The 25066-nt window shown below is 37.2% G+C and overlaps 1 protein-coding gene across 1 annotated transcript in view; it reads right to left on the reverse strand.

Annotated features, from left to right (window-relative positions):
- Positions 1-12047: 12047 nt before the first annotated feature.
- Positions 12048-25066, reverse strand: part of ZNRF3 (zinc and ring finger 3) — an 83476-nt gene continuing 70457 nt past the window's right edge. Inside the window, exons 3-9 of the mRNA XM_072415974.1 lie at positions 24127-24201; positions 23502-23633; positions 22483-22593; positions 21604-21771; positions 21265-21367; positions 19096-20691; positions 12048-18364 (exon numbers count right to left, since the gene is read on the reverse strand). Of these exons, the coding sequence (XP_072272075.1) occupies positions 18333-18364; positions 19096-20691; positions 21265-21367; positions 21604-21771; positions 22483-22593; positions 23502-23633; positions 24127-24201 (2217 nt within the window). The 3' untranslated portion in view covers positions 12048-18332. The remainder of the gene's footprint in view (positions 18365-19095; positions 20692-21264; positions 21368-21603; positions 21772-22482; positions 22594-23501; positions 23634-24126; positions 24202-25066) is intronic.

Below are 25066 nucleotides of genomic sequence, written 5' to 3' on the forward strand. Positions count from 1 at the left end.
GTTGTTTCATTTAAAATTATTTATGGTAATGTACAGAATCAAAATTAGAAAAAAGATGTCTCTGTCCAAATATTTATGGACCTAACTGTAAGTTTGAGATTGGATATAAGGTATAAGATATAGTATATTATAATATTGGGATATTTAAATAGTACAGATTTTAATATATATGGTCTATATAAAACAAACACACACATATATATATATATATATATTATAGATATAAAATATATATAAAAAAAAAAGAAGATTGAGAAAGGCAGGACTACATAGTAAGCTATGAATCCCACACAGTGGTCTCTGAAATGTATAGACTCCTGTGCCCACTCCTCACTTTACAATTGGTAAAGTTAAGAAACATCTAAATAATCTAGAAGTCTGGCTGGTTAGAACCTCACAAACAAAACTGGTATTTCCTACCTAGAATATGGGCTAGCTCTCCCCCATCCTCAAACAAAAGTTACTTAGATATAATTGGAAATACCTAAATAGATCACCAAATGACTAAAGCAACTTGATATTGTCTAGATAGCATGGGGAACCCTGGTAAAAAAAAAACAAGAAAATACCATAATTCCTATTGTTACAATAGTACATTAACATCTTGTACACTGTCTTGGCATAATAAACAATACACCCTTACTTCCTGTTGCTATTTAACAAAGCCACAACAGTCCATTATACTTTATTATATTGATTTTCACAATATCTGTCCTACTTGTGGTTAAGAAACATCAGATCAGCTGCCAGTATTGTTCCACCTGTAAAAGAACATTTCAACAGTGTAAAACGTATATACTGTTTATATACAAAGAATCTTTATATGTTTTCTTTTCCCCTTGGGGTAATTTAGACAAGTAATTAAGCAAAACAATTTCCTAGCATTTTACGGCTTACAAAATGAGAAGGACCTGCCAAGCCCTCTGATTATCATGAAAAGGAGTTAGAGCAGTTGCAAAGTCTTTTCCATTCCATGGTCCACTGCAGTTTTCAAGTGGTTCTGAATAGTGTTGATGCTCGAATTCAGGTTGTCCTTATGTTCGACCCGAATATGGCTGTTCGAATTCGGATAGACCTGACCCGAAAAACATGGGATTCGACAGCAAAAATTCGGGGGAAAAAAAGTTTTCAAAAAAAAAAAAAAAAAATTAATCCTAAATTATTTTAATTTGTATGTGTTTGTTTTAACTTGTTTTTTTTTTAATTTTTTACAGGTTATCTGACAATGACATTATGAATCATAATGTCATTGTGGGATTCCCGGACCGTGTGAACTTTGCGGTCACAGCTAATTGAAAGCACGTGCCTTCAATTAGCTGTAACCGCAAGAATTACCAGGGCAATAGAGGTTGAATGGAGATACGTATTTCCATTCATCACCTCTACTGCTCTGTAATTGGCTGGGAAATAGGAAACCCTGATGACAGCTCAAGCATCATCAGGATTTCCCTTTCCTCAGCCAATCAGGGAGCAGAGCAATCAGCGGAGCTTTACTATGCTGACAGCTCTCCTCCCCTGATGAGGAAAGAGAAATCCTGATGATGCTTGAGCTATCATCAGGGTTTCCTATTTCTCAGCTAATCACAGAGCACTAGAGATGAATGGGCACCTCGGCCAGAGCACTAGGGGTGAATGGAGAGGCTTGTCCTCATTTAACCCCTAGTGCACTGCGATCCCTCACTGTCAGGAGGATTTCCAGGGCTGTGTCCATTGCAACCCTGGAAATCCTCCTTTCATTGGAATAACCTGTAAAAAAAAAAAAACTTAAATTACACACACACACACACACACATTAATAAAATAATTTAACATTAAAGCCTTGTCCTATTTTTTACTTATATTTTAACCCTTTCAGGGAATGAGTAAGGGGTTCTATATACCCCTGTACTCATTCCCCAGGGTGGGGCGGTGGAGATCTGGGAGTCTCCTTATTAAAGTCCTGCAAAAAATGCTTTATAAAAGCCCCCATTGTTTTCAATGGAAGCTTTCATAAAAGCTTAAAAACGCTTGAAAAAGCCTCCATTGAGTTCAATGGAAGCGTTTTCCCGCGTTTATCCAGCGTTTTAATTTTTTAAATGTTGCAAGCAACGTTTAAGATAACGCTCAAAAACGTGCCTGAAGGAAACATCCTGGTGTAGATTAGCCCATGGGAATGCATGGGGACTTCAAACACGGGCTTTAAAAAGCCTCAGGTTAAACGCTGGGGAAACAGTCCGTGTAGATTAAAGCTGTTAAGACACGTCCAATAATTATCGTTAGGAACGACCGGCGAACGACCGATGAACAACCGAAGTGACCAAGGACGCAGACGAACAAGGATTGTCGTTGGAAATGAACGACCCCCACGGTGGATCTGATTGGCCAACGATCTTTCACTATCTATCGTGTGTACAGTATCGTGTCGTTCAGTGATTGTGCATGTTTCTGCGGTACACTTTCTCCTTTACATGTCCCTCCCTCCATCGTTCAAACAATTGTATCTAGCGTATGGACACTGTTGGTGGATTATATATGAACGATCATATTGTTACAGCATGTACAGAATTGTGCACAATATGATTGTTCAAGTATATTCGCGCATAATCGTTGATCGGTCATAATCGTTCATTTTCTAACACTAATTATTGGAAGTGTGTACCTAGCTTTAGCCTAATATTGATGTGACAGGTGCTCTTTAATCTTCATGTAAAGTACAGGGGTATGTAATAGTGTTATGTATCTTTTTATAATGTATCTTTTTATGTATCCTTTTACAATGTATCTTTTCATGTATCCTTTTACAATGTATCTTTTTACATCTGTTTGGAGGCTGTAGAAGCTCTACACAGTGCTCCCATTGACTTTAATGGTGTTCGACTTTGACATTCGACCACCCGACTAATTTTGCTCTATTCGAGCGAATAGCTGACAAATCGAATAGTGAGCTATTCGACCAACACTAGTCCTGAAGTTGTACAGACAGCTGAACACCAGAAAACAGCTATATACACAGATAAATGACTTAATATTAGGGTAGGGTTATTGGTCTGGGGGTGCAGAAATCTATGCATAGAACTTTCAGGCCTACAAATTCACTGTAAAAGCACTAAATACACAATGTAACAACAATATCTAAATCTCTAATACTAAAAGCATGGAGCATAAATGCCTAAGGAAAAATGGGGCCTTGACAGTGTGACACTTAAACAGTTTTAAACCATGTTGATGTTCTGATTTTACATCAACTCACAAGTCATAGAGTTACAAAAAAATTTAATATAAGGAGAGACTGCTTTCATCAATTGCTTAGTTCTGTATGTAATTAGGCCTATTAGAGGGAGTCCCAGACGAGTTCAGGATAATGCTGGTAGAATTTTGCTTAGAGGGAACCTTCCCTTTACAGCGATGGCTTACACTTGCTGGTAACGCTATGCTCAAAGGCTATGAATCTTAGGAGGACATACTGTATCCTTGGATCCTTCACACAAAAGCCTAGGGGTAGGCTCTGGGGTGAGCTGACCTACTACTGGTACCTTACAAGTATTTGATTTGGAACCCAGGTAAGCACACTTGGAACTCTAAATAAAGGATAATACATTTATGTGAGCTACTGAATTGATGAAGCCACCTGTTCCATACCGGAAATCTTTTCCAGCAGTGACTTTCTGTTGGCAGTTCTAATTGGCAGACAATATTCTAGGCATACATGATAGGGATTGTCTCAAAGCATTAACAAACATTTATTTTGGGCATCAAATGCTTATGGCCTGAACACATTGCACATATAAGTTTCTTGACTGCATATTAAAACGGGGTAACCTTGTCATTTTAGAAACCACTCATTAGTGTCTATTAAGGTCTTGTTAGGTCAAGAGCTAATTTCTTCTTAATATTTCTGTGGTGTGCAAAGGTTATTTTACCCGACAAACAAATGGTCTTACTTTTACAAAAAGACAAAGTACATTTTGACATCCCCCACCAAATACTTAGGATATAGTAAGATGACATACATTTCAGTCTTCCAGAAATTGTCATGTTCCTAGGGCAACAGCTAGCTGATCCCTGGAGTGTCTGAATATTATGCATAAAAATAAATGTACTGCCACATACAAACATGCATGTATATGCTCATATCCCAATGGTCCTCCTATGACTATGGACAACTTAACTGTGTTAAAACAGGGCTGTAAATATAAATGGCATTTATTTCTTTGGAAAATATCAGCATACATTGCAGCCTCTTTGGGTTCATGTGCCAGTTGGAAATGCAGTTATGAACTCCAGTGGGTCAAAGATAAATATGTAATCATTTTATTGCACAAAACTAAATAATTACATCATAAAAGCAAATATTTCATATCTCTTTCTTTGTTTCATCTGGCTAATTAAAAAATGGTAACAATTCAATTTACAATGATCTTACACTATCACAAATTACTATAAATAACTGTGTGCATTTATTTTTGAAGAAGGTTTATGTGCTAGTCTCCGAGATACAAGACCAAAGATGGATAATATAGGAATGAGCAATAGGCAGACACGTTTACAATTCGCCTCTTAACATGTTTCTGCTTAGTGACTGTGTGCTTGTGCATAAGTAACTTTGCTTAGTGTGGTTGTGTAACGCGAATCAATGCAAACCAACTGGTAATGGATGTTTGTTCATCCTCTGACAGGTCGGGACCTGCTTACAGTGTTACTGGCTCCTCATGATCAGAATTTGTTATGGGAGATGTTTTCACCGTGTGTTTACAATACAAATAGGCCATAAGCTCTTTTGTCAGACACAGGCCCAAGATGTTTTGTATTGAACTCCCTTATGGGGTCATTTATTATTTGAACACAGAAAAGGAAACAAAAGATCTTCTCATTAGCAATATATACAGTACATGGCCAGTTTTCTGTTCACATGGGAAAAATTGTCTGCCTGAACTGACTAATACCAAAAGACAACAGGTATGAGTTACTTTACAACTGGATTGGCTGTAACCTGTGGTTTATGGGGTGGTGGTCACAAAACAGACTTCTTGTGTGGCAACTACAATACAGCTAAGCAGGGGTTTCTTTTCCAGATTTTTCTCTGCAAACACTTTTCCCTGTGGCTCCCTAGATGAATTTCTGTACTCTTGGGCCACACTCCTCGTTTGGTATACCCAATTCTACGTGTTTTCTCTCTCTTTTTCTGGGAAAGGACTCCAGCAAGCCACAAGTTCCTTCCATTGTACCTATCATCCACCTTTCCCCCTTTAAAGTCGTTAACCCTGTTATTTTTTTTTGTGTTTCCAACAGTTTCAGCAATAACAAGCCAGTGTTAATCTCCTTCACTATCAAAGAAATATTATTGTCCTCAGATTGGAGATTCTTTTACATTTTTGAAGGAGTGGAAGTGTCCACTCAATTTAGACACAAAGGCCACTGAAATCTATGTGATGCAAAATCTGGTTGTCTTCAGGTGAATAGGCTAGTTAAAAAAAAATCATTAGGAGTATGGTATTTTTGTTTCTATTTTAGATGCCCAATAATCATGATCCTTAGTACAAAATCCCTGGTGCTCGATAACAGTGAATGTGCAAAATAACATGCACTGCAGTGCTATTGTGATCCCTCCATCCATTTCCCCGACCCCCCAGGGCATAATGCTCCTGACATGGGCTAGGTACTAAGCCCACCCAGCTACCACTGGTATGCCATACAATGCACACCTTGGCTGTCCTATGCAGGTAAGTGTAAGCTGGGATACTATGCTGGAAGGTCTCCCGAAGACTCCCTCCAAAGGGGGAGCACACGACCAACAGAATGCTCTCCAGACTTCCGGGCTGGGCATTCAATAAAAAAATGAATATAAAATATGCTCAGTGCAAAACATAGGTAAATATTTATTAAAAAAACAAAACAAAAAACATTATAGAACAGAATATGGATGTTCTGCATACCTCACTTTATAGTTAGGAGGCTATCATCATAAAGCCTGGACCACACATTTTAAAACCCTTGGATTCATTAAGACAAATCTGAACCTCATCCCTACTACTCATACCTTTGTTTTAGTTTAATACTTAGTAATTGGTAAGCAAATATGGAAATTGCTTTTTTCACACATTTAATTATCTGTGGCTGTTTATCTAGCAACAAAGTACAAGTGAATTGAAGATCAGTAAACAAATCCTTGCCCTTAATATTTGTTTATTCAGCATGTCCGGTATACTACCCTATATTCGAAATAACCTTTTCAAGTCTATAACTTACAGGGGTTTCCCATGACAGCATTCATTACATTTGACAAACAGTGGCTTAAGGGTTAAAGGCCTGTAAAGTTGAGAACTGTGAGATCTCTGTAGGCCAACCCATGTTTTGTACCTAGACAAGAGAGAAAAAGGCCACATTCCTCTCTTACAGGCAGTTTTTTTTATACCATGGAAAAGAAAGGAACCAAGGCACAGTGTCAGATAACACCCTGCTAAAGAGGAGGGGACCAACTACAATGGAACATTCAGGACAGGCTGCTCTTGTGATGGGTTGTACAGTACACTAGGGATAGTAGTTTAATCAGATCCTGGCTAAGAGCCATTCACTTCTTTATAGAGGAACACTACCAGACGTCCAGAGGAAATACACTAGTTGTTTTCAGGACCTTTAAAAAAGGAAGCCACACATCTTCCTCACAGACTACAATAACAGGACATTTGGCATGGCTAAGGTGCTATTATAACATCATCTTTTTAGTGCATGAAAATTTGATACTTCACTCTGTTGTTAACATCATTATTTATATATATATATATATATATATATATTATATATATATATATATATATATATATATTATCCCCATCGTTGAGCATATTCTCCATGTAGACCTAGCATTATAATGTCTCCCTATCCTGTGGATTTGCTATAGGAAATATGTAATGCTTTAAACTAGTGGTTGCCAACCTTTTCGGACCTACGGACCACTAAATGCACGAACTCCGAACCACACATGCCTGGGGAGCCGTGTGTCACTCAAAGGGGAAGAAACTTCCCCCAGAGTGATGTCATGATGCCAGAACCCTCCTAAAATCCCATCACAGGCTCAGACCTGAGACTCCATCCAAAGACACAACCCGCCCACCACAGAGCCGCAGACCACCGGTTGGCGAACACTGCTTTAAACAAAGTAACCAGTCCTGCCTGTGGTAGGTAAGGTATGGGAAAATCTATCCAGGTCACTGGTAGCAGCAAGCACCCAACCGGGAATCATGTTATACAGGATTTTGACTAGGGCTTCAATATAAATAGCTACATGCAATGAATTGTGGTTTGGTAACTGCTCCTCTTCACAACCGTGATTTAGACTAAACCATAGGATTTATTCTGCATGGTTGGCCAGCTTTTCATTTGTGCTTTGTAGAAAAATACTTGAAAAATTTACCCTTTTTGCAGTAAATATTAACAAAGTCTTTTTTTACCGATATGCAGATTGTTAATTGGCCTTTTTTATTACATGCTTGACATGCACTGGTATCTATAGTCTGTAACCCATATGTTTACCAGTACTCTGTTCTGAACTTCAATCTGAATTACATTTGCAATATGCTATTTATTTACACTTCAGCTATTTTTAAACTGGATCCGTACTTGTGTAATAATATTGTTGGTCTAAATAAGGAATTCTCCTGCAAAAAATAGGAATTGGTAGAAAGGGTCAGTAAACAATCTTACTGTGCAAAAATACCACAGGAGCTTTAAAAAAAAAAAAAATACAGGATAGGGGTTGACTAGGAGGACTTGCTTCTCCATAAGGATTAACTTTAATATTAAAATTGGTTTGGTAATTTTTTTTGTTAGCTACCTACAAATAAGAGCTCTCTCACAATTTCATTTTCTCAGCTCCTGCTTCATGATCATGACATAGTGGTGTTCCTGGTAAAACATATGCAAATGTTATATACATGCAATACAGCAAAATGCAGATCAAGTACCGTAAATTGTAATATACACATATATATTATACATATTATACACACACACGTACACGTGCATATGAACTAATTTTGAACCTCTAAAAACACAGAATTGTCTTAACATTTGACTTGTCTAATTGATTGTAACTAAAAATAATTTTGTGTCATGTTTCTAAAAACTCCTTAATTTGAAAGCATTTGTTGAAAACACATAATTATATGTTTCATTCACACAGCTCCAGTGAAGCTCACAAACCCTTCCATAATCATACAAACACATTATGTCCATTTTAGCAAGAAGCTTTTGAACTATAAAGTTTACTGCACTGTTACCAAGTGGAATCTGAAGCATACAAAACGGACAATTCGGACACCAATTGAAAGGTGGAGATTTATTTTAACAATATGGAAACAACTAAATAATACTGTGAGGAAATAAAATAAAAAAATTAGGGATAAATAATAGTAACACAACTGGGAAGCTAGGCTTGAAAGTTTTCTAATTTGACAAGCGAAACCCGTTTACATTAATCCACTGTACTGCTGATAGAACCCACCTTCCTGCTGATTGGGGATTTTAATTTCATGAATTTACAACAACTTACACATGATTTACAAAAAAATGATTTTTTTTCCCACCTCCTTTATCATCTCTACCAATAAATAGGACTGGATTTACTATTCGACTCCGTACGTCTGTGCTTATACATAGCCAAGACTAGGTGGTGATTTCTTTGGATATTTATGACAAATATTTTTACAGATCATCGGCAGATATGCAATTATCTCAAAAAGCTTATGTACACATTGCAATTAGACTAGTAAAACAAGGAGCCTGCACCTTTAACTGTGTGCTTGCAGACTCCAGCAGATTTGGGGCTGCCACCTCTGAGTTAGCTGGTTTGCATTCTTTATTGTGCCTTGACTCTAATTCTTAGCAAACTATAGACGGTTTCCTAGGTCTGGCTGTATTGTGATACAGAAAGCTGCCTAGCTTCATGTAGAGGTAAAAAAGAAGACTAGGGGAAACTATTTTCAGAAACAAATCCTTTGATCCCTCATTTCAAAAAGTTACGTTTATGTGTATATGTATAGAGAACAAAAAAGGCTGGGGCTTGTAGGCAAAATGTGAGAACTGTATTATGTGGTCAGTTATATTAGTAATCACATAACAAACATTCAATACATATTCATATCATAAAATCAAGGGGTCCCAACTCCTATGCAAGACTGCAAGGGGGATATGTTGGGACTAATTTACTAGACAGGAAAGATCACTGACTGATGTCAATTTTACATTTGAATAATTGTGTGTCGTGTCCCGACGCGCTTCGCCTTCTTCAGGGGACTTGTGGACCGCAGACTGTAACTGTATACAAAAATAACATGCATATGGGTTCAAATAATTCAATGTCAGGTAAGTATTAGGAGGCATAATACAATATAATGAACACTAGCAAGAAAATTGTGTAAATATCTACATAAATGAATGTGCAGGGAAGCTATATATTCACAATGATGGTATTCTGGTGACAAAGACAATCAGTATAGCAGAAGATTGTAAATGAGGCTTATACATCTTGTGCATATCTGTAACTTTAAAGAGATATCTGTATATTTCACATTTTGCCTAAAAACCCCAGCCTTTCTTGTCTTCATTCTCTATTCTAATATTTTCTGGGGTAGGCATGCAATACATTTTCTCAGACAACCTTCTCAAGGGCAGGTAGTTTCCATTCTCCCCCCCCCCCCCTCACCTACTTATGTGTATATATTATGAGACCCAATATGTGCACATTACAAGCTATACTGTTCATGATTCTCTCAGAATCCAAGTAAGGAAAACAATGCACGATGATGTATGAATGTGCCCTTCAGGAAAGTGTCTTGCTAGCCATAAAAACTAATCTTTCAATGGTTATTGTTACAATCCAGGTTTACAAAAAAAAATTCTGATTGGTTGCAAGGAGGAATAAAATTTTCATACACTATTTCACACTTTTCATACACTATTCCCTTTATAACTGGTTTTGTTTTTTTGCAGGATTTGCTAATGAAAGCACATAGCTGAATGGCATGTAATATCAACAAAGCCACAGGGAAGAGAGACTCTCCAAGTCTGTAGATACAATACAACAGTGGAAACACAGAGGAGCAAGAAAAGGAACACTGGAAAATCTTAATAAACATTAGTTTAGGGCTCAACTGTACTTTTTATAGTTCAATACTCAAGCTACATAAAAGTTAAGAACTCATTTGTGTTTTTTCTTTAATTCTTCATTTCTTTGCCAATGTCCCCTTAAATTTAATATTCCTAGCATTGGAACAGCAGAAAGAACATGTTACATTGTGGTAATATTTTCATAACAGCTAGGGTTTAGATTCAAAGTATTAAAAAATACACATTTGTTTCCTAAAATGTGTTCTGGTAATTACAAGAACCATATTTAAAAAGCAGAATAATGAATCAATGAAAAAAAAAAACACATGCAGCAGGAATAGTCAGAGATAATGATCATGTAGCATATAATAGGTATACCTTTGAGGACTTTAAAACTGTAATGGAAAAAAAGGCTTTTATTCATTTGCACGATAATCCTTGTGTCTTCTCCCCTTTCCCCTAACAGTTTCTTTTTATGGCACAATTCAGTGTACACTCCCCTGAATTTATTTGCCAAGAATGCAGTTGGCTGCTGGTAAAGTGAACCTCTTTCTGCACATCACTATTGGCTTCTCAATGGCTGTATAGAAGGGACAGGAAAAAAAGAAGGTTGCTGCTAGTGGAACTGAAGACAGCAGGGGACAACTCTGATCTTTCAGTGCTAAAACAAACAGCAAGGCCAAGTGTGCCACAATATACAAGAATACTTGCACAGTATGGCAACAGTTTGAAAATGCAGGACCGCTTAAATCTTAAAGCTTAGAAAGAAAGCACACGGTGCATATAGTTTAAAAAGGGGTCCTTTGGAGGCTATGATCAGCGCTATAGATTTCATGGTCATCCAAAGTGCATTTTAATTGTGCATTTGAAAATTGTTTGTCTTTTTTTTTTTTTTTTGCATTTTACAAATAAAAGAACAAGGACAGATTGGAAAATAATAAAATACCGACCTGTAGGTCAATCCAGAAGTTAGGGCCGGCAAAGCTGTCATTTGCAACCCAATCTGAATGTACGCCAAACATTGTGTGGGGAAACATTAAACACCATTTTACATTTCTAAATATTTTTGTTTTTTAAATTTCTTAAGGAAATTATAGGAAATTACACTATATGGGGCATAAAAATGTAAATTTATACTTTTATTAATGTAATTATTGTATCTGTGAGTTACAGTACTAAACAGATTGACACTGCCACCTTCAGGCAGCAGTAACATTTGCATGTCTAAGGCTTATTGAAGGATATTAGGCCTCCAGTCAGCATGTGAAACACATGTCATAGCACACAGTAATCAGATCAAGAACCACTCTGACTGGTTCTCAATGGTGAGTGAGGTCCAAAGCTGCAAGTGACAACTAAAATTAAGGATCTTTGTTATAGAATCTCCTGTATGGACCATCAAGCTAAGAACCTAAACTTTAGTGGCAAGGCATTGAATGTACTAAAATAATAAATCCTTACAAACCAATGTTTATGCCATTGTGGGCCACACATTACAGTTTTGTGTAAAAATTAGGTACTACAATTCCAAAGCAGATAACAGGTGAACATGCTATGAGGAAGTGCAGGAGATTGATGGGACTGCCAAAATTGAGTTCCATTTGGTCCTTCAACACATCCATCCTGTGAAATATCAGCACTTTAGTAACATGTTAACACGCCAATACCATGTTAGAACTCATCAGCGCTCTTAATGTCAACACTTTAGACCCAAGCCACCGGGTTTCAGAAATCAGCATTCTAACATGACTACATATATAGTATGGTTAAGTAATTGGCGGAATGGAGGACACAGGTTATCTGTTCCTTGAGGCTTTCATTTAGAAATCCGGTCCTAGTCACGGATATATTTGTATCGGCCAATCCAAATTGTACGTTCTACATTAACTTTTACATCGTATAACTTGAAACTTGCACCTGTTTAACCTTATTTAAAATTACAGATAAAAGAAAAAAATAGACAATTTCAAAGGTTTCTTGGTAAAATTGTATTTTTGACATTTGTACACTTTGTTACAAAACTGTATAGTACTAAAATTATTTAAATTTTTAATTTGGTCAGGAAAAAAAAAAACAAAAACTATACAACCATGTGCATTCTCTGGACAGTTACAAAAAATGTTTGTATTTTTGTGTTAGAAATATTCATTGATTACCCCGATAACACTCAACATAAGACTTGCTTTAAGATAAATATATTAGTAAATAAATATTCTGAGAACATTTCCATAAATGAAAAAGGGCACACATATACACAACATACACACTGATGTTTTGTTTCATCTCTTTACAAACAGCTTAAAAATTTTTTACTGTAGAAACTTTGATTTGAAAATGATACATTGTTACAGCTCAAAAAGTTTATCCCAAATTTTGTATCTTCTTCTACTAGCATATTAAAATGTTAAGTGCTACAACCATCTGTTAAAGCTGCAGTACCAAAAGGCAAGACAAAATATTACATTAATACATTATAAAGTCAGTAATTGGAAAATAAACCATTGCTCCCTAGGTCAAACTTGTTTTCCCCATTCTAAAACAGACTTCAAGCTTTATTAGTAAGTGTTAATAATGTTACTTAACAGGAAAGGACATTTATTTTTAGGACTGACATATACGATATCTATGCTTGATTAGACAAGTCTAAGGATGGCAATAAAATGAACCAATCTGAAAGCTCCATTGTGTACACAAGGCACTTGTGGTGGGCAAGAAAGAGATGGCGCCAATAAAATAACACTTTCGGGTTGGTTCTTAGCACCCTTACAAATCACAGCTGAATATCACAGAGAATTTATTTTGTGAAAACCAAATTTACTAAAGTTTTTTTGTGGATCTGTGTACCATACAAACAGTCAGCTTTGATTAGGAGTTTACATAGATCAGATCAGGATCTCCATTATATGGGCCCAAGCCATCACATAAATATGATTATGAGTATAAATTAGATTTTTTTTTTACTGCCAAAATTAAATTTTTCATTTTTTTGTTTTGCCAGCAAAAATTAAGCCTGGCCGATTTGCCCAAACAAGTCTAAAAAAGTAGGCTTCTTTTTTGGAAACCTTCAAAAATAAAAATACCAGATCTGCCATTTACTAAAAGAGTAGAGCACTAAAACAAGTTTAGGGCAAACTGTGCTGACTTTAATTATCCAATTATTTGTGAGCAACAAAAATCAATGTCCCTTGTTAGCAAAAAGTCACTCTACAAAGTGAATATGATGTAGCAAATCAAATTCACTGGCTTGGAAGCAATCATCTGAAACTAAGTTCACTACCAAGATAATCATGGGGCGGAACAGAAATATAACCAGCAAGGTTGAATGTTACCATTTGCTAGGGGTAACATTGGTGAACTTACTAAAGGAATAAAAAAATGTTGACTTTGAATGCTCACTTGGCTTATTATATATGGTAAAGTGGTGTTCACTTTGACTTATTCACCCAATTAAGTATAAGTTCAATTGAAAAAAAGTGAATCAAGCTTTCACAAATCTAAATATTAATTTTTACTAGGTAAACATGAAATCTTTTAGCAAATCAACCCATTGGGCCAGCCAATTGAGGCCTGTAGGGTAGGAAATACGGATGTACTGATATAGCAGTGAATCATGTGTCTTTAATTAGACCGGCTGCTACAACCAACACCTTCATTCTCCTATGCAAACTATTATCAAAGTTGACTGTTCCTGACAAGTTAGGTACATTAGCAGCATTACATATTTCAGTGCAAACCAGACCAGAATCATAATCCCAGTCTTCAGAAGCACTGACAAAAGTATGGAATTAACTAAACAATGCTCTATACTAGGTTCATTAATCTGCAGGCTTCAAGTTAGTACAGCATGTTTTCATAAGCAACTCCCACTGTATTTAGTACTGCGGTTTTACATTTCTGCAAGACATTTCAACACAGATCAAAACAAACAAGTACCCAATTCAGCATAGCATAAAAATTCCCCAAATCACATATCTTTACCTAAGGCAGGTGTTGCCCTGAGCTCAGAACAGACCAATTTCCTCACTAACAGCTGTCTGAAAGAAGTCTTTTTCCTACAGTAGTATTAGCAACCATGAACTGAGTTAACTTTTACATTTTTCTGCCTCTTTAACCAGACATTTCCTGCAAGCTCTAAAGTGACACCATCTGTTTACATTGTAAACTGCAAGTAAAAAACTAGAACCCGATCAGTACAACAGAACTTTTCTAGAATGAATACCTACCTAGAAGAAGAGTATATACTGCAGCACACCAGACTGCATGAAACGTTAGGATTAGTTTAAACAGACTGGTTTGGTGCACCTACAAATCTATACAAATTAAGGTAACCATTTGTGGCCTGAATTTTTATAAGTGAGACTACAACTAAAATCTATTGTGCATTAAAAATGGCAACCTCCTGCTGTGGGTCAGAGCAGCGAATGGAATTACACACCAGATCCATGTACTAAAGATTCCATCTGTATAAATACTAGGAAGCTTCATATGTCCACCAAATACAAGATGTGAGTGTGTGATTTCAATAATTTGCAGATTTTGCAGTGCAGAAACCTTGAATTACACAGTTTTCATCTAATGACTTTACAATGCAATAAAATCACGTGCATTGAGGAGACAAAACATACTCTGTATTTAATTTCTATTGTTTCATCTAAGATAATGTCCATTAAGGCGGTGTTCCAATCTGACAGATAAATACAAGGTGTGTGGTACATACACGTTTACTGTACTAAGCAATTTGTGAATCTGCATACCGGTTTTGTGATGTATGGATCTCTATCACATTGCACAGCCAGGCAGGTTGCATTTCCTGGATCAGCAATGATCTTTTTTCAGTTGTTCTAGTGAGTAATAATATGTTACTTCTGTCCAATTAGAAGTTGGGTGGCCCAGGATGCAGTAAAGCTAAAAAAGGAAGGCACAGAATGCTTTTCCTGGCTGGTGTAGAAGTAGTGTTAAAACTAGAAAACTGGCTATACAGAATTAAAACATTCTACTTTAACAATCAGTATAATATTAGTGGAAATACATAGCAATGGTGTTCTATAGTACACTTCAACAAATGGATTTCCTTGGAAAGAATTTGATATCTGATTTGGAAGTAAATTTATCTTGCAAAATGAACAATAGTGGTACAATATAAACAGAAATAAATCTACGATTTAATGACTTACGGGTCCCATTTAAAATATATTTATACCCAATTTTTATTTTTTATACTTAATCTTTAACCTACGCATTTTTCATTTAATATAAATAATTCAGCAGCATATTAACTTGTATTGTAGAATGCAAAGCTGTGACACGTTACACACTAGAAAACAATGGTTCTCAATATGAGAACTAAGACTTTTCACCTAATTACATATATCCTTATAGCAATTTATCATAAATCAAAACAGCATAGATACTCCAAAATCAGCCACCCAGTGAGGTAAAAGTACCACTTAATTTTTCTCTTCTTATGTAACGGCTTTACAGTAGACCAATTAAGCGCCTAAACTCTGCATTATTCTAGTGGAATCTAGATTATACTTATAACGCTAAGGTTTTTTTTTTACCCCGAGCAACACTCGGGATTACCGCTTAGGTTAAAGGGGATTGTGTGGACTGCATCAATATTCAGTGTATTCATTCATCTGAACCCTGTGATATCAGGTATGCTTTATCTAAATGTTTGGAGGAATTGCTCTTTCTGGGTCCATGGCAACCCATTCAGGTCATGTTTTCCAATTTGAAACTTCAATGTAGAAGAATGGAAGAAAGACTAAGAGTGCCTGAGGTGGTCTTCATGAAAAGTTCTTCATTCATACAATCATCCACTAAATAATGTCCAACTATATGAGATAAAGGGTCTTACATTTAACAATGATTACTTAGTCTACATTCATGTCAATTCAGCTTAGTTAAAAAAGAAAATCAATGCCTATACTTTGGGCCCTGTGTAATAAGGGTAAAGTAGGGGAAATGTTCTATGGCACATACCAACCTACACATCTCTGTTTTTAGCATCATCATGTAATTAGCCTAAAGACCATGATGTGGGTGTTCAGTTCACCACGCTAACAGTGTTTTAAAGAAAAAAAATCCTGCCTATTGCAATCAATTTGAAGTTTCCTTTCTGTAAGCTTCCATCCAATACCCACTCATTTGGTAGGCTCCTCATGTGGACTTGTATAACAAACATGAACATTAAACATGATAATGGCATACTATGCAAAGTCCATCATTTTCTTACAGAGGAACATGCATTCTAATAGTCATATCACCATTTATGTACATGACGATTCTCACCTTCAACAAAGATGACCAGATCACTTGGTCAAATAAGAAAATACCTGGGACAGAATTTGTTTTCAGTAAAAAGGTATTTCAACCCTTTTGATAGTCTGTATTTATCTATTCCAATAAGGTTGCTAGCTTAGCTTTAAAAAGAACCTGTAGATTAACAAACCATAAAATCTCTTTAGCAGCAAGTAACCAACAGCACAAAATGTCAGTGTTTACACCGTCTACTCCATCACTGCATGGAGCTGTCAGAACCAGATAGATGCAGAACTTTTCTGTGTTCCTTTTTTACATGATGAGCACACTGCTCCACCAACCATGTTATATTGCCCCACCAAGCTTATTGTTACACAGTTAAACAGAGCTTTTTTTAATATAGTATTAGATAGATTGTGTATACTTAAACATTGTCCCCTGCCAATTCAAAGTGAAAGTGCCTGCTGATTACACACACCCCAGCACAGCAAGGTATACTCACTGATCCACCCTCTTGCCAGAGCTCATGCTCATGGGAACATTGCACTTCTCTTGGGTCAGTTGCTAGTCCCCAGCAACATTAAAGTAGATGGGTGGAGGATGGCACTGACACCAGTCTTCGTACACATGTAGGACTTTTGTCCTTGGAAAGGATCTTTCATGATCCTTTCCAAGGACAAAAGCCTGAAAGATGCATGAACATACAGCACCGTTCTGTTCTATAGAGGGGACAACCCGCTGAACCCTCTCCCACATTTGCATTGCGGTCATTCATCACTCATGGATCCATCCTGGCCACATCCTACAGCCGATGTAAACACGTCAAATTCTCCTCTGCTATCAGCCCTGAAGTGATAATCGGATGAGTATCATCTGACGTGTGTACATAGCCTTACACATGGTGAGTTAAGGAGGTGGCAAGACAACGTAAATGGCTAAGTGCACCTTGCTGGCCAGCAGATACGGTCAGTCTCTCCTAAAGGCCGGGTAACCGTGTATGTTTAAGATAAAAAGCAAGCCAATTCAGACTTTTTTAAAATAAATATTAAAGATAATGTAAGGTCAAAATCCAAAAATTTCAAATGTCTTTTGGCTAGAAAAGCCTGGGAGCAGATTGGTTGCTACAAGCAACATCAATGGTTTTCCTTGGCATAGTTCTATTAGATCACCTCAAACACCTAAACTCTTCTTTTCGTGGCAGATGACCCACTTAGAAAATGACATTAGCATTCCAGTTTTAGGTTGCCTGTAACTACAAGCTTTTTCTACAAGGACATTCCCTATGGTATGAACGATCAGTTAAAAAACACTATCTTTTCAGTATACAAATACATTCATTAAACAAAAACCTGTAACATAAGAGTGGATTTAGCTTATTATCACTACTTTGAATGCACCATGAATACAAACTGCAGCTTTATAAGAACATAAGACACTTTTATGCAAAGGCTCAACATAAACATGTCATTTAAAGAGGCAGATAAAAAAAAAAAAAAAAAAAAAAAAAAAAGTTAACCCCTGATCGCTCTCTTGATTTTTTTTTTTACCTGGCTCAAAAGCCAACAAATAAAAATAATATTAATATTTTCTTGTTTATTTTATTGAAAAAATATATATATCTCTTTTTCATCAGGAAAACAGATCTTGTGCATGTACAAACTCACAAGGAAAAAGTTCTAAACAGCAACCAAAAATAATATATATATAAATTTATATATATTTATATATATTTATAAAATAAATGATAAAAAATAAAAATAAAAAAAAAACTAAACAAATAACACAGATGCTCAGACTTTTGAGTCCAAGGAATAAAGCAAGTAAAAGTGGTTGTACGGTGTGGTGAATTCCAGAAAGTTGTGAGTTTTGCGGCCGATTGTTGGTAAAACCATAACAAGTGTGATTAATTTCTTCTTATAAATAAAGTTTAAACAAAAGATCCCACAAGTTTCCATTCTAGTCCTAGAGGTCTGTACCCATAATATTCAGTCTTTATCTGTTGGGTGGCAGTCTTGGCCTGTTGAGAAAATAACAAAATAGAAATATTAAATGCGAGTAGTGCCTGTATGTACTACAACCAGTTATATACATGTCCTTTAAGATGGAGGCTATGGAAACATTGACTCATCTTGCAGACTAAATGTAGCAGCATTCATTTATTTTACAACATTGCAATGCACTTTACTAGCTGCACTTTGCTCTCCAGACACAGACAGAAAAAAGTACCGTATGTATGTATAAACCAATTTTCTCCCACTGTAAAGATCCCCTGCTTCAGTCGCCAACATTACTAGGATAGGAAGTGGTAACACAGACAGGACAGATTTGAAATAAATAATGTCTGATTTTGTTTGGAACAGAAACCATACAGGAGGCGTGAAAATGACCTAAGGTGAGCAGTAACAGCTATAATTCCAGGATATACAAGAAGAGAGCCAGAAACTATGGAAGGGAGATCTCACCGCTGGAATTACAAATAGCTTGAGGAAGCCACAAGATTCCACTGACAACTAAACATCACATTTCAATGGGTCACTTTTTTAGTCTGAGCTCAGCAACTACATTTGGAAAACACCTTCTAAAATGAATACATATATGTATAAAGTACATAGGGGAGGTGTAGTTAAATAGGAGGTTCAGTTAAATTATTCCTGCAAAATCAGGAAAAGAAAATACAGTAAAAACATTATCTATCATAGTATGACATATAGTGCATAGAAGAAGAAGATAATTTATTCAACTAATCACCTGTGAGATTTCCAGGTCCCTCTGTCCCTATGTTTCGACACAGAGCACGCGTCTCCTCTACTAACGCACAGCAAGGTCCTTCTTGGCAGTACAGTACCTCCTCTTCATCTTCATCATCACCCTCCATCTCCCAGGAGACATGTCCCACACAATCCAGGCCACCCTCACAGCCTGGGTCCTCAGGAATGATGGGGATAGGTTGACCAGGTTCACATCCAGCCACAGCAGCGGCAGCTGCTGCCGCTGCCGCCTCTGCCAAAGCGTACTGAATGCTGACTGCATAGTCCTCAGTGTAGCAGCTTCCATGATTCTCCTCATAGAGGCAGCAGGGCCGGGCAGAGTGACCAACAACTGTCCCTGGTTCTGTCCGATGTAAAATGTTGGAGGTAACACTGTACAAGCCTCCACTGGAGGGTGTGGCAGCTGCTTGTGAAGGTTCTGGACCCATGTACAAGCTTGTGCTTTCTGGACTGGGATCCCCAACCGACCTCTGATAGCAGCAGGGGCAACCCTTGTCAGGCCCCCGCCAGTCTCTTCCACCTCCTTGTGAGATGGAGGTATCTGGAACTAACCCAGATACCAAGGCTGCCCCTCGCCTTTCCAGTGAAGAATTGCTGCTGTAATTCATCTCCAAGCTGCAGCTGGAAAGGCGATCTCGGGAGGAAGAATTTGGAAAGTTTTGATGAGGTCTGCAGTCCATTCGACCTCGTCCAGGACCTGTCCCAGCTTCCCCCCCAAAACCTGCAGCTTCCCCTGCTCCAGTCCTTGCAGGGCTGCGACTCCTGTATACATAAGGATCAAAGTCACTACTAAGAGAGCTTCGAAAGGTAGAGCAGCTACCATACACTCCCTGGTTGCTAGCTTCTGTGCAGTCCAGCATGGAGTCACTAGATGATGCATGCCCCTGAGCAGAGCTTGCACTGGAATTGGAGCTACTATCACTGCAGGGAACGTCAGCCAAGTAGCCACTGCATACAGAACGATGTTGATGCTGGCTGTGAAGATAGCAACTCCCACCAGCTGAATGTGGTGCCATGTGCATCATGGCAGGTGCAGGCTGGTATAACAAGTTAGTACCTGTCTGAAAAGGATGATTCAGGCCCTTTTCTATTCCCCTGGAGCTTTGGTTACCCCCTGTGGCTTCCTGGTGATGTGGGTAGCTGAGACCCTGGAAGTAGTAGTGCTGATACATGGTCTCATATTGAGAATAACAAGTGGCAGTGTTAAAACCTCTCCCGCTATATTTAGAACGGCGGAAGCCATGGCTAGCCTGTGGGGCTGGAAATGGAGGGTGCTCCAGGTCACAATGATGTCCTGTAGAAGACTGATCCAGTGATACAGGTCTGTATCCTGCCAGAAAAGCAGGTGTCCGAGCAGGGCAGAGCTCAGGCTCCATTGGGCGCTCTACAGTAAGTACCGTAATGGGATTGCCATGTGGGCCCATGCTGGTGCGAGTTGGATATGCAGCGATGGGTCCAGTTCTCTGCACACGCCCCGGATAATGAACTGGTAAAATGACTCTCTGTTGCTGTTGATGCCGGGCACGGCCGTTTGCATTCTCCATACATATGGCACCATGACCTCCTTTCTTTTGTTCTGTAGGAGAAGAACATACACATAATGAAGTAAAGCACTTACATAACCAATGTAGAAATGTAGCTTACTTGGTTGAAGAGCAATCTAAAGGTCCAAGTAGAGATAATATGGCATGATACACAAGTGAAAGAAATAACTCCTTTACATTTACTTTACAAGCTCTGCTTAAATAAAGTAGATAGGGTCAATAAATGTAATTTGATTTCTTGTTCCTCCTATAAAATTCTCATACTGCAACAAAAAACACTAACATGCTATTTTAATTTGATGTAATACAATTTTATCCAACTTACAAAAAGATGAGGAAAGGATGAAAAATTGGACGTATCTGTTGTCCCCCAACATGTCATAGCTCAACAGGTCTCAACCTAAAAATGAAACCCTGCTCTCTTGCAGAAGTAACGGTTTCCTTATTCTGCTATATATAAACCTAAAATCTTTGCATGTTTTTTATTTTAGTGCACTATTTTTTTCGGGTATCAGGTCCTGGACATATGACCATGCACTAGAAATACAGCAAAATAAATACGCGATGAGGAATATTTTAGTGAAATAAACTGACTTCCCACTCACCTATAATGTTGTGCCTACAATGGGGACATGTGTGGTTTTGTAGAAGCCAGGGGTCCACGCACCTCTTGTGAAACCGATGTGTGCAAGGAATGACTCTCAGTTCCTGCAGCAGGTACAGGAGAACACAATCATGCATTAGTAGTGTATGTGAGTCTTGCAATCCAACTCTATCAATATTACAAAAACTACATACTAAAGCAAAAATCCAAGTAGATACACCATTTTGCCCAAAAATATATATATTTAAATATATACGTTTATTAAACTGGTAGAAATATGTGAATCTCTCCCATTTAGACCTCGTGGATCATATTTACAATATTTAAGTTTGGTTCTTACCTCTCCATCTATGTATTTTTCTAAACAAATGGCGCAGTCAGAGGTAGAACTGCTGCTTAGTGTGTCAAGGCCACTGCAGCTTCCCTCTCGGGGCACTTTGCCCTTTGCTTTGAATTTTCTGGTTTCCATTTTCTCCAGTGCTTGAACAGCCATCCTGTTCATTGAGTTCTGAAAAAGAAGAGCATTAACATCAAACAAATAAAATGGAGAAATATCAGAAGCCCTGCTAACAAATAAATCAATCATCTTATGAAGAACATGACACTCCTACTTGAGTTGAGTGGTGTTATCTAAAATATCAATTAATGATGTGTTTCTTTATCAGTTTCAACAGTTCTTTATTTTAAAGCATCACATTTTTATTAGACTTTAATTCTTTTGAAAAAGCTGTTATGTAATCTACTTTCATTTGGTAGACTCTAAGAAGCTTTTCTTTTCTCATGCAAAGTAAATGGCTGTATTAATGAATGCAGTCTACTATTTCATGACACTGCATTATAGAGGAACTGGAGGAGATACCTGCTATGATGCATGAACTGTTCCTAGCAGTGTTTATCTATAACAATTACTAAGAACACCAAAGTTCTAGGAACAACTACAGGGCAGGATTACTGCCCAAGAGCCATACAAAAAAAAAAATTCAGATTCTAAATTTTAGAAATAAAAATAAGGCCCTACTTTCCCATAACCCTCATGTTATTGAAAAGTGTTTTTTTTCCTGTACTAGGATGACATTTCTGTTCCTTCATAGATTAGACCTTAAACCAACAGCCATAGATACCAAAAAAAATCAATGGGGGATTTCATACGAGGACTGAAAAGCTGCAAAATATCACTTTTGTTCTTGGGGTTTTTTTTTTTGTTTTTTTTTAATCATACCTGACTTCTTCTTTGCTTTAATTTGATCTTGATTAGAAGAATAAGGCAGACCAGGGACACCACAACAAAAAAAGCCAGGAATATACCCATGTCGAAATATTCAGTAGATGGCTGAGGAAACAAAACAAAAGAAAGAGAAAATTCAATGCAAAATACAAAGTAATCCCTACACAACACCCTTTAGGGGGTAAGTGTATGTGACTGTTTTTTTTTTTTTTTTTTAAACAACCAAACATTTACCAAAAAAAAAAAATAAAAGACAACCAAGCATAATGATCTAAAAAGAAGGTCAACACCAAACTATAATTAAGGATCGGAGGAATTGACCATTGTAGGACCAGATCTGATCCAAATCTGGAGTTCACATTGTGAAGGGAATATATGATTGGTAAGACCATAAAACTTTACATAGTCTGATCTGTATGACTGGAGAATTGCCAGCAGGCAGCCATAGCACATCACTGAATAAATTCAAACGTGAAACCATCATTTATCAAATGTAGGTTGGCAGCTGCAAGAGCCCACAACTGAGGGCAGAGAAAAAAGTATTCAACATTTTTGAACAATGTTCAGTATAAGCCACAGTAATCAGGCAAAAATGAAAGGTTACACTAGATTGATCTGGGGCAAGTTAAGGGCAAGGTGGAGAGGGGCATCCCAGGCCAGTGATGTTGGAGAGTTAGGAAACTGTAGTGAGGTCACTGTGAAGTCTACTGGGAAAAAGTATGCAGTATGAACCATTACTGAGGACATATAATTATGCCATGCCTACTCATAAAGGTCTATAGATATCCAACCTTGCCTTTAAAAGAACTTCCAGTTTGTTGTTCACACGTTCAAAGTCATGTCACGCTCGTCTGCTGCCTATTTGTCAATGTATTGGTGCTCAGCTAAGGGCCTGGGAGTCTGTGTTCCTCAGGGCTCCTCCTGCTTCTACGAGTCCGTAAAGAAGCCATCTACCCCCTCTATGTTATGATCTCAGTGCTTTGAGTACTGTCTAATAACACATGAGCCCTCACCCGAGGAGGTCGGTGCTGGATCCTTGCTCTGGCACCCTTCTGCTTGTTGACTATGTTCATGAGTTTAATAGCGTCCATGCCTTTCATGTACACAACTGGCCTTTTCAATGGGTCCTCCAAGCCTTGGTTCAGCTGGGAAAAAGACAACAATATATGGTAAAGAAAAATAAACATAGAACGGATTCAAACTTCTTAAACGTTATAATTGGGATCAAACATTTAAAACCATTTTTTTTTAAACCAGTTTATAGAATTGAAGAAAATAGACAAACTATATTACATATGATAATAAAACTGGTAATCCCAGAAGATCCCTTTCCACCATCTTGAAAGAAGTTATTGGAGATATACAGATAATTAAGGCTGAACAGCACAGTCTTAAAAAATAATATATTTCTTTTTTTTTCACATGGCATTTAATGAGTAACATAACCCAGTGATAACAGAGTCACCATAAAGTGTATGTATGAGAAGAGTGAAAATAAACCCAACACAAATTAAGCCCAAAAATCAGACAAGACATACTAACACAACATAAAGATTACCATATTACTCATATTAAAACAAATCTAAAAGAATTTGAGATAAAGAGACAATATTATTTAAACGTAGGAGCATATTATACCTGTTCCACGGCATCAGGATTATCAGAGACGTCAAATATAACAGCTGTAGCACCTCTCTGAACGGCTCGCTTTGCCTGCAATACAGACAGAAAGAAGATTATAGAATACAAATGTCACAAGTAAAGGCAAATAGATTTGTTAGAATCATTCTATCATTTGGAATTCAATTTGTGTCAAAGGACTAATCTGAATAGGAAAATACACAGAATCATATGCAAACTCTGTTTAAATCAGGGAACATTTTATACTTCTGTCAGTTTTTTATTCTTTTGCTTTCTGTAAGGAATATTTTAGTTCACTTCCAGGCTGAGAGACACAAAAGGAGACCAGAAGAGCGATGGCATAAAAGACCAAAGGGTCTATTGAGTCCCTGTGTTTAGATTTTGATTTTTGAGTGTAAATCATTGTTTGTCCGAAACTTGTCCTTTTTTTTAAAGATCTGATGTTGGCAGTTATTTGTCGTATACTTGTGTTTGCATTAAGCCCATCAAAGTTTGACCAACCTATATAAATTTACATATAACATAGAAGAAGCAATGGGATGAGTTACTGTGGCATACTAAACATAAAAAATGGGGAAATGCTGCTTTGTAATACAATTTATTGCTGTTTTACTTTCTCACCACTAGAGGTCATACAAGTACAGCCAATGAGCACTGCCTTCATTTCCTGGCATATCTACTCTCAGGCCAATAGAATTTACTAGTTTAAGGGAAAGTAAGTGATCTGCAAACATTTATGGTAAAAACAAATATATATCAATTTAAATATAGAGATTTTGCTGGAGAATTTTCATCATGAATAAAAATAAGGTGAAAAAGCACAGAACAAGTGTCCTAACTCAAATATTCAAAAGGTTAAAGTGTCAAAAACCATTACTCCTAAAAAAAAACAACAATAATAAAGTGGGCCCACTAGAAAATGTTGTCCCTAGGCTAT

This window comes from Pyxicephalus adspersus, chromosome 6 (genome assembly GCF_032062135.1).
Source record: "Pyxicephalus adspersus chromosome 6, UCB_Pads_2.0, whole genome shotgun sequence".
Taxonomy (NCBI): domain Eukaryota; kingdom Metazoa; phylum Chordata; class Amphibia; order Anura; family Pyxicephalidae; genus Pyxicephalus; species Pyxicephalus adspersus.